General features: G+C 36.3%; 1 protein-coding gene across 8 annotated transcripts in view; it reads right to left on the bottom strand.

Moving 5' to 3' along the window:
* Window positions 1-204: 204 nt before the first annotated feature.
* Window positions 205-13,691, bottom strand: part of LOC106873961 (adhesion G protein-coupled receptor G4) — a 110,759-nt gene continuing 97,272 nt past the window's right edge. For all 8 annotated transcript variants that reach the window (XM_089358506.1, XM_089358509.1, XM_089358507.1 and 5 more), the window contains 5 exons: window positions 11,232-11,355; window positions 9,941-10,085; window positions 8,384-8,456; window positions 4,103-4,494; window positions 205-534 (listed from right to left, as the gene is read on the bottom strand). In XM_089358506.1, coding sequence (XP_089214632.1) covers window positions 467-534; window positions 4,103-4,494; window positions 8,384-8,456; window positions 9,941-10,085; window positions 11,232-11,355 — 802 coding nt within the window. In that variant the 3' untranslated portion in view covers window positions 205-466. The remainder of the gene's footprint in view (window positions 535-4,102; window positions 4,495-8,383; window positions 8,457-9,940; window positions 10,086-11,231; window positions 11,356-13,691) is intronic.

Raw genomic sequence — 13,691 nt, 5'->3', positions numbered from 1 at the left:
TGCTGGATTAAATAAGACAATGGCAGGTGGAAAATTTGGTGATAGCCTTTAGCTAAATGATTATGAATATAATCAGTTAAATATTTATGTCTTGCAAGGTTTTACATTTTTAGTGAACCAGTACATTTGCATGGCTTCCAAATACTTCATGGAGAGACAGTATTACAGCATTTCAGTAAGAAAATAGATTGTTGTAACAAACTGGAGGATTTAATTTTTTATTCAGAAATTTTCAATCATATGAGTTTATAGGGAAAATGGCAGTTAGAAAATATGAAAGTTTCAGATCAAATAAAATGTTCATGCTTTCTGTGTTTTAAACAATCAGTAGGGCACAGAAACTTGCTTAAGTTTATTGTAGATGATAGTCACAGTTGCATAACATATATTTAGTAATAAAGATCTCTATATGGAAGTACATAAAAAGAAAATTTAGTTATGTGAATAAAAATATGATTAAAGATAATTACTGGTCAATTTTGGTGGATAAGGTCATTTCAGATGTACCTTTTGTTTCATTAACAGAACTTGAACCTGGAAGCAATGAGAAAAATATATATTAATATGTTAAACTCAGAAATCTCTGTACCTTACACTTTATATATAATCCTAACAACCATAATTCACTCTTTTCTCACAAATTAAAAGATACCACTTATGAAAACAATTATAGATGGTACAGTTTATATACAAAACAGTAGTCACACAAACTTATGACACAGAATTTAATTACTGGGACTATATTAAAAATATTGGTAAGTTTGAGGAATATTTCCTGAGGCAACAGGGTAACTTTACGTAAAACGAACTTTGTAGATCTTAGGCGTCAAGAATGTAAGTACATGTAGTATCTCTCTCTCCCCCCTCTCTCTCTCCCTCTCTCTCTCTCTCTCCCTCCCTCTATCTTTCTCTCTCTCTCTCTCTCTCTCTCTCTCTCTCTCCACACACACACATATATATGGACGTGTGTTTGTGTGTGTGTGTGATATAAACTTAGATATGTTTCAGCCAAAGATTGAAACATAAGATTATCTAAACCCTTTTTAAGTCAAGTTTTGTTTATGGTCCATTCAAGTAGTGAGTTCTTGTTGAGTGAGTTGTATCCAGGTATGGGTGGCTTATCCGATATTCCTTGAAGAAATCTGTCCAGACTTAGTTTAAAGGTGATGGGATCCTTTCCCTCTTTGATCTCTTTTGGGACAATGTTAAACAGGGCAGGGCCTGTTGAGAAAAAGATATTATGTCACAGTATACCTATATGTTGTGATCCTGAATTGGGCAGGGGACGTATAACCTGTGGTCCCAGTCATGGATGAACCTTGAAACTAATGTTCAAGGTCGTTTGGGCAATGCTGGCGGTATATTCTCCCCATTGTGCAAATGATGTACCGCTCGCAGTGGCGCTGGAGAGAGTAGAGTTTCAAAGCTTTAAGGCGGTCCCAGTAATCAAGATCAGTCATGCCATCAATTCGTTTAGTGAGTGCACTCTGGGGTGATTCAATTTTCGAGATGTTTTGTTTTGTATGGGGAGACCACAGGGGCAGCAGTATTCGAGGCATGGCCGTACAAAGGAGGAGAAAAGTGGAATGATGACACTTTGTTCTTAAGATGCAGGAGCTCATCCTACGAGCTATATCGACCTTATTGTTGATGTGGGCACTCCAACTGAGATTGTTATTAACAATTACACCTAGGTCTCTGATATTAGATGCTGTGAGCGGTTCCTCTGAAGGAAGAGAGTATGGCTGTTTTAGTATAGTCTTTCTTCCAAAATGCATCAGGTCAAATTTTCCCTCATTTAGTTGCATGATTGGCAGTCACGTGTTCACTCAGATGCCAATGATTTATTATTAGGTTGCTTTGGTACAAGTACCCTCCAATGTGTAACAATCTCAGACTTAGAGAGACAAAATCTGTTACAAGTTGAACATTCGAAGAACTTTTTAATATCTATTCCATTTCAAGGTGGTGAGCTGGCAGAAACGTTAGCATGCCAGGCGAAATGCTGAGTGGTAAGTCTGTCTTTACGTTATGAGTTCAAATTCCACCGAGGTCGACTTTGCCTTTCATCCTTTCGGAGTCGATAAATTAAGTACCAGTTGTGTACTGGAGTCGGTCTAATCGACTGGCCCCCTCCCCCCAAATTTCGGGCCTTGTGCCTAGTGTAGAAAAGAATATCTATTCCATTTCCTTTCCTTAGATTTTAATTTAATTTTGCGTATTTTATTCGATTCCCTTCAAAATATATGGAGGTATTGGGTTTTGGAGATCGTATCTTACAAAATAACCTTACAGTTAACTTTGCAGTAGGTTGGAAAAAACTTGTGTAACTCGACCATTTATATTTCACTAGCCAGAGTTTAATGTTCGTAGGCAATCCTCAGACGACAAGAATTAGTAGTTAAAACTTCGAAAATTTTGATCAAAAATTTTCATCAAAATTTTCACCAAAAATTTCAACAAAAATTTTGATCAAAATTTTCATCAAAAATTTTCAACAAAAATTTTCAACAAAAATTTTCATCAAAAATTTTCATCAAAAATTTTCATCTAAGCATATAGATCAGACTGGAGTTGAGTTCGGTCTTCTTCATTAATGATTTGCTGGAGCTTAGTGTCATAAGCAAATATTTTCACTTTGCAGTGATTTATGATGCTGGAAAGGTCATTTATGTAAATTATAAAGAGGAGCAGGCCCAAGACAGTCCCCTGAGGGACACCACTAGTGACTTTTGCTGGGCTTAAGTGGACTCCATCGACCACATGTTGTGTTCTATTAGTCTAGAAGTTTTCCACAGATTCCAACATTTGCCAATTTTGAGAGTAAGATATTATGGTCAACTCTGTCGAATGCTTTACTGAAGCCAATATATATGTGTATGTATATATATATATATGTGTATGTATATATATATATATATATATATATATATATATATATACATATATACAAATATATATACATATATATATATATATATATATATATAATATATGTATGTATATGCGTGTATGTATATATATATATATATGTATGTATACAAATATATATATATATATATACAAATATATATATATATACAAATATATATACATATATATATATATATATATATATATATATATATATATATATATATATATATATGTGTGTATACATGTACATATATATGTATACAAACACACACACATGCACATATACACATGTATATATGTGGGTCAAAATCAATTTGATTAAAACTCCTTGGTACTCTGAGTTTCAAGTATGTCGCTAGTCTTTGGCCATTGGACTCTGAATGAGAGTTTGATTGAAGTGTGTCAATGTTTATTACATGTATGTGTGTGTGTGCATGTATGTATGCATATGTGTGTGCGTGTATATATATACGTATATCCTTCAAAACATCCATGCTTCCTGAAATTCGTCAACAGTAAACCTGATGCCCCTCCCCTCCCATTTTTTTCTTTAAAGACCTATTCACTGTTTACTTCCTGTGAAAATTCTATATACTGTTTGTGCAGTTTTAGTTACTTTTCTGATGAGTTGTAGTGCACCTGAGCACTGTACACAATAAGTTCCTTATTATTATATTTGTGTGGTGTGGTACAGCATATTGCAATAACTCCTAGTTCTAAATGCATGGTGAGCCTATTAGAATATTGTACTAGTATGGCTAATATAACAGCTCAAATCCTGAAGGTTAATGCTCACAATTTTACGATTAAATTTGTAGATTACATTGGTCATCAGTAGTTTGTTCTCAGGTTTGCACTCTTATGGTGTGTTATTGATAAATGGCTTTTTAGTTTTGGTATTTTTGTAGCATATGGCCGGGAGATACAGTTTGTGTTTTGTTTTATAATAAGTGTGTGTGTGTGTGTGTGTATTGTGGTGGTGGTATGATGATGATGGAAGTGGGGGGGGGGGGTGATGAAGGTGATGATGATAATGACAAAAAGGCAGCAGTGATGGAGGTGACTTTTATGACAATGCCCAATAGTTGCGTGATGCTTAAAGTGTTATTTGTGATTATCCTGATTATAACAATGCTTGTGCTGGCTGTGGTAGTAGTATGAATAAAATGGCTCAAATTGGACTTACTAGGTTTGTTCTTGGTATCTTCCTGCAGAATCTTTTCCTTTTGTCTCCTTACACACATACAGATGATATTTCTGGTATCTTTTTTGTATAGGCAGTAGAATATGAAGATAAACAATCCTTGAAGTGTACTGAAGATGACAAAGAGGTATTTAAACACTTCAGCCACTTCACCAAAAGTAAAGAATGCTAAGAACCATGTGAGACCCAACAGAAAAAAGAGACCAACAATGCCCCAAACCCGTACTTTTCTTATTTTGTGTTCAAGTTTCTTCTTCCTTTGCATTGAGACAATGCGCCAGATAACAAGAGAAAATATGGTAAGGTTGATGATGAGAATGATCACAACGGGAGACAAGAGAGCAGTGTAGAAAGGTATCTTGGACAACCAACAGCTACAAAAAGAAGTGGAAAGAGAATTAGAGAATGAAATATAACAAATGTTTATAGTCAGTATTGCAGGATATCACTGGGGTTAACCTGGAGTTTTTGATTCCCAAAACAGCGAGTTATGTGAAATATTACGCATGATATTCCAAAAAAAAAAAAAATAACAGTTATAATTATTAGTTGAAACCAACTTTTTAAACTGCCAAACAAATCACTTTCATATATATATATATATATATATATATATATATATATATATATATATATATATATATATATATACATACATATATATATACATACATATATATATACATACATATATATATACACACACACACACACACACACACATATATATATATATATATTCCAGGGTGAAAAACTAGAGGTAGTCGATAGCTTCCGCTATCTGGGCGACCAAGTTAGTAGTGGGGGTGGGTGCGCTGAAAGTGTAGCTGCTAGAATAAGAATAGCCTGGGCAAAGTTTAGAGAGCTCTTACCCCTGCTGGCGACAAAGGGACTCTCACTCAGAGTAAAAGGCAGACTGTATGACGCATGCGTACGAACAACCATGCTACATGGCAGTGAAACATGGGCTGTAACTGCTGAGGACATACGTAAGCTCGCAAGGAATGAAGCCAGTATGCTCCGTTGGATGTGTAATGTCAATGTGAATACCCGTCAGAGTGTAAGTATCTTGAGAGAAAAGCTGAACATTAGAAGCATCAGTTGTGGCGTGCAAGAGAGACGATTGCGCTGGTATGGACATGTGGTGAGAATGGAGGAGGATAGCTGCGTGAAAAAGTGCCACACCCTAACAGTTGAGGGAACCCGTGGAAGAGGTAGGCCCAGGAAGACCTGGGCTGAGGTGGTGAGGCAAGACCTTCGTACATTGGGCCTCACCGAGGCGATGACTACGGACCGAGACCTTTGGAAATGGGCTGTGCGTGAGAAGACCCGGCAAGCCAAGTAAGATCGTTGCCAGTGCCCCTGGACTGGTTCTTGTGCGGGTGGCACATGAGATGCACCATTTTGAGCGTGGCCGTTGCCAGTACCGCCTGGCTGGCTCCTGTAGGATTTTCGAGCGAGATCGTTGCCAGTGCCCCTGGACTGGCTTGTGCGGGTGGCACATAAAAGACACCATTTCGAGCGTGGCCGTTTTCGTGCGGGTGACACGTAAAAGCACCCACTACACTCTCTGAGTGGTTGGCGTTAGGAAGGGCATCCAGCTGTAGAAACTCTGCCAAATCGGACTGGAGCCTGGTGTTGCCATCCGGTTTCACCAGTCCTCAGTCAAATCGTCCAACCCATGCTAGCATGGAAAGCGGACGTTAAACGATGATGATGATGATGATGATATATATATATATATAGTAGCTGTTTTCTCATGTAAGAGCAAACCCATTGCTAGAAAGAATCATTGAAATAAGTCAAGTCATCGATGCAGTCTGAAGCCTTTGTATGACTCTTGAGCGTGGCCAAAGATTTTCACATTCAATTGCAAAATGCACAGGTGTGCTGACTGGCAGATGGAACAGGTGCCACAGTATGAACTCTTTTGACATGCCTTGTCAATCCTCCAACTGAAAGGCACACTTTTCCACAGGTAACACATGTTCTGTTGTGGACAATAGCCGTATCACAATTTACAAAGTAATCAACTCACAGTTGATTACTGTGAGTTCTGCGATGGCTGACCAGACCAGCATGACTCAAGCATTTCCTCCAACAAATCACACACACATAAAAAGCAACAATCCCTCATTTTCCACAAGTTCATTTTTGCCTTAGCCTTCTCTCAGTCTTCTCATGCTTCATTCTCTCTCTTTGAAATTTCGAACAACCACTGTGTACTCTTTTCCTCCATCTATTTTGGTCTTGTGTCTCTCCCCTAATCAATGACAAAAACTCCTATCTGTGTCAGAGCAATTCTGAGGCAGTCCTTGAACCTCATTTTGGGTTTATGTATTGGCTTCCTACCATCTTCCAGCTCACCATACAAAAGTTTCTGAGGAAGTCTTTCATCATTCATTCTCACCACTCTCACTAGATCTCCATCCCACCGCAAACAATTTTGCAGAATCATCGATTCTACACTCCTGTTACTACTTCTCTCAAATACCACCACATCACTGATCACCATTTTCCAATTTACTCCAAGAATTTTCTTCATACAATACTGAAGACATCATTCCATTTGCCTTAAAAGCCTACAATAAACAACCCATGTCTCACTTCTATAGAGCAACAATGACAGAACATATGTGCTATAAACCCTAACTTTAATTTGGAAAGATATACTATGCTGTGTGTGTGTGTGTATATATATATATATATATACATATATACACACACACATACACACACACATGCACATATAAAAGTATATACAAGAAGAAGATGGAATAAATATGCTTTAATTATAAATTACATTTGTTTCTATGCAGAGGCAACAGCTCCAAATTGCCACGTTTTCCTTCTCATACCATTACATAAAATTATTTTATAAATAATTACATGAATGAATATGATGCAGTGACAACTGTTGCTGACACTGCATCAGGTAGGTAGCTTTTAATGCACTGCTGGGTTGCATTTGATTTCCTCTCTTTATATTCTTTTGTATAATTAGCATTCTTTTTTACCAAGTAGTTTATAAATTCAAGACACCTTCAATTTATAAACTACTCAGGGTGAAAGGGCAAGAGAGAGATATATGGTTGAGTAGTCTGTGGAGCCAGTGGGAGGTGGAAGAGGCAAGTATAAAGCAAGCGATGATGTGTGAGGGGACACACTGTAATGTGTGGAGAACCCCAAAATATAGCACTTCTAGAACTCTGTTTTGCTGGGGTGGGTGAGTCTTTTTAAGAACTTCATACTGCCAGAGATTCCAGTCCATTCTCATCCATCTGTCATGCTCAGGTTTCTGAGGCCAGTTTTACACACACACACACACACACACACACACACACATGCACATGTATGTAAGTGTGTGTGTGTGTGTGTGTGTGTGTGTGTGTGTGTTGATGCCATAGAATCTTGAATCCTTATTCTGAGTTTCATGTTACTGATTAGTCAAATTATTTATTTAATTAATCTGCAATGTGAATTTTCTTTGGTTTACTTTTTACATTTCTTCTTTCCACATGGATAATCTGGCACTTCTTTACCCACATATTATCACCCATCTGTATATTTCCCATTCTGATGAAAGTATTCCTAGCAGTACTATGATAATATTACAAGTAAACATACTCTGGTTCAGTTATTAGGACTGGGATCGAAGGTGCTTGTATGCCTCTTCACCACTAAATTCTTTTGAATGGATGTGCTTGGGATCCATATTGTGCCTTTGGGGAACTTGATTAACAATAATGACCTTCATTAGCAGTTTGACCTTGTGCTTTTGGGCATCAATGCACAAACTAATCTCTTGTTGATGAACTTATCTCATGGATGGGCTAATGAAATTATTGATGTCAATTATTTTCAGAAAAATTTAAACAATGTTGACCCTTTAGTATTTAAACCAGCCATATCTGGCCCAAATATTCTATATGTTTATGTTTGAATTGGTTAGATCCTGCCTTTCACACCTACTTGACAATGCTATTCTCAAAATAAACAATCAGATCATCATAATCTCAAAGCTACAAGATAAGGCATGATGAATCCAAAAGAATGTGAATAAATGTTACATTTGACAATAATCTGAATGTTAAAGGATTAAGGAAGTGAATCCCTTCAACCAGGTATCAAAACTAAATCATAGTTTGAGCTTGTTCATAGATTATCTACTATTCTACAATACTCAAAATATAAATAAATGTAGCGCAACATCAGTTTTAAAGAACGGAGAAAATGAGGTGAATAAAAGACAGAAATACTTACATTTCTCCAATTCTAATGTAGTTGTTAGTATAATTGACTGCAAGAGTAATTATGACAATGATTGCTGGAAGACCTGGCAATGATATTTAGATGAAGGAATATAATAAGTAGATATCAATCAATATTAAAACTCATAAAGTCATCAAATTTCAACTGATTCAATTGACTATGCATTTATCTCCAAAATAATCCAATGTCGTATTATTTCATATCATGCATGCATGCACATATACACATACAGAGAGAGAGAGAGAGAGAGAGAGAGGGAGAGAGGGAGAGAGAGAGAGAGAGAGAGAGAGAGAGAGAGAGAGAGAGAGAGAAGTCACTTTCTGCTTGTCACACTTCTGGAGTCCAGAAAATATACTCTGTTTTCTTCCAACTTCATGATTTAATTGGAGAAAAGTGGGGAAAAAAAAAACAAAAAAAACACCTGGAAATTCTGAACAAGAGCATGAAGACTAAATTACACAAATGACAATAAAAATTTACTTGCACCGATCTCTATATGAGGTTGGGTTGAAAATTTCACCGGCTGACTATGAAGGAGTGATGCTGGAGCTGTGAAATCTTGAATGCACTAATTTCAGCTCTTTTTATTAATAACTGCATGGTTTCTTTTCAGGTAATATCTCATTTCACACCTCAACTCCTTATATGTTATCTATCTCATGCGGACATCTATGCTTGTCACATAGTAATGCTACCATATCTAAACCATACACAATTACTCCCTTTTCACATAAATTGTATACGCAAATGATTGATCTGCTAGAAATAGCAGCCAAATTCCTTTAAATCCCATTGTACTGCTTTGAAAAAGGTGAACAAGTTATAAAATGTAGTGCTTGATATAGTCAGAAAAGCCTTTTATTGAATGTCTTCAATTATAGGTTTGCTTTATCAGTGCTGAGCTGGGGCTAAACAATGATAGCAGGAAGAGTTTTGTTTACAGTGAAGGTTTAATATTGTGGAACAATTCTGGGTTTGCAAACCTAGATTTTAGTGTGAGGCAAGACAGTAGTCTATGTTGTGGTTGTTATAAGTGGCAGAATTTTAATTTCTGTCTTCAAAAGTGTCTTTGAATATTCAAAGATTAATAATGATACAAGATTCAGGACGTAGTGTACTTTCTTAAATGCTTTACAGCAGTGATTCCCAATACTTTTCCTAACCTGAGAAAAGAAAAATTTAGGCAAAAATTACAAAGGGGAAAATAAACTGAACATCTATAGAGTAAGACTTTATTCATAACACCCACTTAACTATTGCCAAAATGACCTGATTTACAGTATATCAGTATTTAGCAAACATCTCAGACTTCAAATGCCATTGAACTCAACTTTTTCTTTCAATACTTTTGATCCAATGAAATTGGAGAGAAATCAAATGCTGGGTTTGGGTCACTTGACTGAACCTTCCTCCATCAACTAACTTCTAAATAATCTCTTAAATTTATTACAGAGAATGGGTTTGTGTGCGTGTGATTGATAAATAGATAGAGAGAGATGTAAGAGAGAAAATGATAGAAATAGAAAGCTAGAAAATCATCATACATACCCCAAGCCAAAATAGAACTCCTCATCATAAAAGATTTCTGATAATTTGTGGACAGAACAATCACAGATAGGCAAATATGAATTGCTTCTACAGTCATCCACATCATAGTCGCCATAAGGAAGTAGTGTAACAAAGCAGCTATTGTCTAAAACAATAACAAATGCAACAATAGTAACAATAATGATTGATGACATAGACACATTGCCTCACACACACACACACACACACACACGCACACACACATACACACATGCACACACACATACATACATGGGGAGAGTTATAATCAGTTATATTGGTTTTAAACTTTGGTACCAAGATCAGTAATTTCAGGCAGAAGGGAAAGTTGATTACATTGACTTACAGTGTTCAGCTGGTGCCTATTTCATTGCACTCGAAAGGATGAAAGGCAAAGATAACTTCAACGGAATTTAAACTCAGAATATAAAGACCTGGAAGAAATGCTGCTAAGCATTTTGTCAGATCTGGTAACAATTTTGCTGGCTTTCCACCTTTTAGTAATTTATTCTAATTTAGTCAATTATATCAACTGCAGTACTTGAGTTGTATTTATTATACTTACCCTAAAAGGTTGAAAGGCCAAAATGACCTTGGTGGAATTTGAACTCAGAGTGCACTGAGTTGGAAGAAATACTACAAAGTGTTTCTTTGACACTAACAATTCTGCCAACTTTAGTTTCTGATCTAGATATAAGGCTAGCAATTTTGAGGAGTGGATCTGAATCAATGTAAAGAGCTGGAAGAAATACCACAAGGCATTTTCCCAATGCACTAATGGTTCTCCCAACTCACTGCCTTTTAATAATATTAATTGCTTCTAATGCAAGTAAACGGCCTGAAATTTAGACAATAGAGTTGATTAAATTGACTCCCAGTATCTGAATATTACTTTATTTTATCAAATAGGCACAATAAAATTAAAAGAATGTTGGATAGGAGGTTTACAAAACTGAATGGGCTGAGACAAAAGTGTTGTGCAAAGACTGGAGGTAGTATGAAAGGCATTACATAAAATATAATTGGACAAATTTTTAAAAATTGTTTGCCAATTACTGGCTATTTTTGATCATGAAAAAAGTTATTATCTGATAACAGCAATTGGCAAATAAGAGAATACATGGAGAAAGTATGTAATACTTATTGATTGTAGAAAAATTTAGGAAGCATTGCAACCTAGGCTGTTATGAGGCAAAAACTACCTGTTATACTGTTATACATAATGTTCAATATAAACAAAAATATGCATAGGTTTTAATGTTTTTTCACTCACCTTACAAACAGCTATTACTTTGGAAGCATAAGACTGCATCCCAACGAGAAAGATGAGATTAGTCACAGCTAAACTGCTGCATAAATTTACTAGAATCTTTGAAGCAATTAATTTCCAGAGATTTCTGAAATAACAAAAATACAAATAAAAGTATTTCCTTTAGTGAAGCATGAATCTCTAAAAAGAAAAACTAATCAGTCAATGCATTAATAATGGTTTCAAATTTCAGCACAAGACCAGAAAATTGAGGAGAAGGAGTTAGTGGATTACATTAACCTCAGTACTTGACTGGCATTTATTTTATTGCCTCTGAAAGAATGGAAGGAAGGCCATGTTGCCTGGAGCAGTAATGATTTTGCCAGGTCACAACTTTAGTCAATGCAGTAATAATCTTTCTCCTAAAGACACAAGGCCTAAAATTTGTGGGAGGAGACTAGTCAATTACTCAACCCCAGTGCCTCACTGGTACTTAATTTATTGACCCCCAAAAGGATGAAAGGCAAAGTCAACCTCGGCAGAATTTGAACTCAGGACATAGCAACAAGCAAAATACCACTAAGCACTTTATCCAGCATGCTACTGATTCTGCCAGCTTGCTGACCTTCAATAATAACTATAATCGTTTACGTTCTGAGTTCAATAACTTTTTTTATCTTAATTTTGAAAAATAAAAAAAAGGCCAGTTTATGGGATTACCTTTGGTTTCATGTCCATAAAAAACTGCATTATTGACCCAATACTTTCAGCAAACAAAATGTTTACTGATTGGTTTATAACTGGAATTGATATTGATTTTACAAAAGAGAAAAGTTTCTCTCCTTTGTCATACTTTACAGGGACTGGCATATTTTGCATCTGAACCTTCCTACGTGTATTAAGAATAAATATGCTAATATTCATTTATACACACACATACACACACAAACACATACACACACAAACACATACACACACACACACATATAGGCATACATATATGTATATGTATACATACACATGTATACATGGAGACAAGGTGGCCGAGTTCCTTTCCAGTGTTAAGCCTCACAGAGGCAACAACCAAGACATTTGGCATTATGTTGTGCTTGAGAGGAAGCCTTATCAAGCTGAGCAAAATTGCAGTCGTGGCAGTTACCAGTGTGACAGAAATTGGCACCCATGCCGGTGGCATGTAAAAGCACCCATTACACTCTCAGAGTGGTTGGTGTTAGGAAGGGCATCCAGCCATAGAAAACCATGCCAAATCAGATTGGAGTCTGGTCCAGTCAAACTTTCCAGCCCATGCCAGCATGGACAAAAGATGTTAAATGGTGATGCTGACATATATATATGTGCATGCGTGTGTATACACTTGTATACATATACATATATGATACACATGCACACAGATATAGATATGTGTGTGTATAGAGGGAGAGGGAGAGAGAGAGAGAGAGAGGATTATCCTAAAATAACATACATACTTTAACAGCTGATAACCCCACTTTTATTTCTGTTTAGATTGAAGCCATTAGAAATAGTGATTTCAAATGTTGGCACTGAGTTCACAGTTTTTTTTTTAAGGTAATGGAAATTAATTACTTCAGTCCCAGCACTTGACTGATACCTATTTTATTGCCTCCCAAAAGAAGAAAGGCATAGTCAACCTCAGCAGAATTTGACCTCAGGACATAAAGACAGAGGAAATGCCACCAAGCATTTTGTAAGGTGTGCTAACTGTTCCACTAGGATTTCTACCTTAAACTTACTAAAAATAATAAAGGAAGCCATGCTTTGCATTGAAGAAAGAAAATTTGTGCTAAAGTGCTTTGGAAGTTTGAAAATGCAGACAAATAACAATGACTCTTTAGGATGGAGTTTCAAACAGATCCACCTATGTGACTTAACATCATTTGAATTAGAGATAAGCATGAAGTAGATGGAATTCTTCAGAGTATCCACATTCTGGAAAACTCTGGACATCAATGAGCCCTACAAAGCAAGAAGGAGTACTAGAAATATATTGCCAGAATTCAATAAAATCTGTGGAGCAAGCAATTTGTGAGATAGGAATTTCAAAATCAAGCATCATGTACTTTTGAATAAGCAGCAAGAAATTCATCAAAGCATTATGAAGGAAATAATAGGATTTTATTCCCGACAAGTGAGATGTTTATGACTGACATTAACATAAAAATGGATCATGAACCTTCCACAGAATATTGCTAGAATATTTAATTCCCAATTTTGCATCAGAAAGACTTAGATTCCCCTTCAGGAAATAATAGCCAGCATTAAGCAATTGCTAACTATTTCAAGTCAGATCCACAGTAGGTGCTGTTACAACTCTCTCTCTCTCTCTCTCTCTCTCTCTCTCTCTCTCTCTCTCTCTCTCTCTCTCTCTCTCTCTCTCTCTCTCTCTCTCTCTCTCTCTCTCTCTCTCACTCTCTCTCTCTCTCTCTCTCTCTCTCTCTCTCTCTC

Source organism: Octopus bimaculoides, chromosome 10 (assembly GCF_046866305.1).
Source record: "Octopus bimaculoides isolate indiv1 chromosome 10, ASM4686630v1, whole genome shotgun sequence".
NCBI classification, from domain to species: Eukaryota; Metazoa; Mollusca; class Cephalopoda; order Octopoda; family Octopodidae; genus Octopus; species Octopus bimaculoides.
Note: the sequence above shows the minus strand (reverse complement) of the source record. Positions and strands in the feature narration are given on the sequence as shown.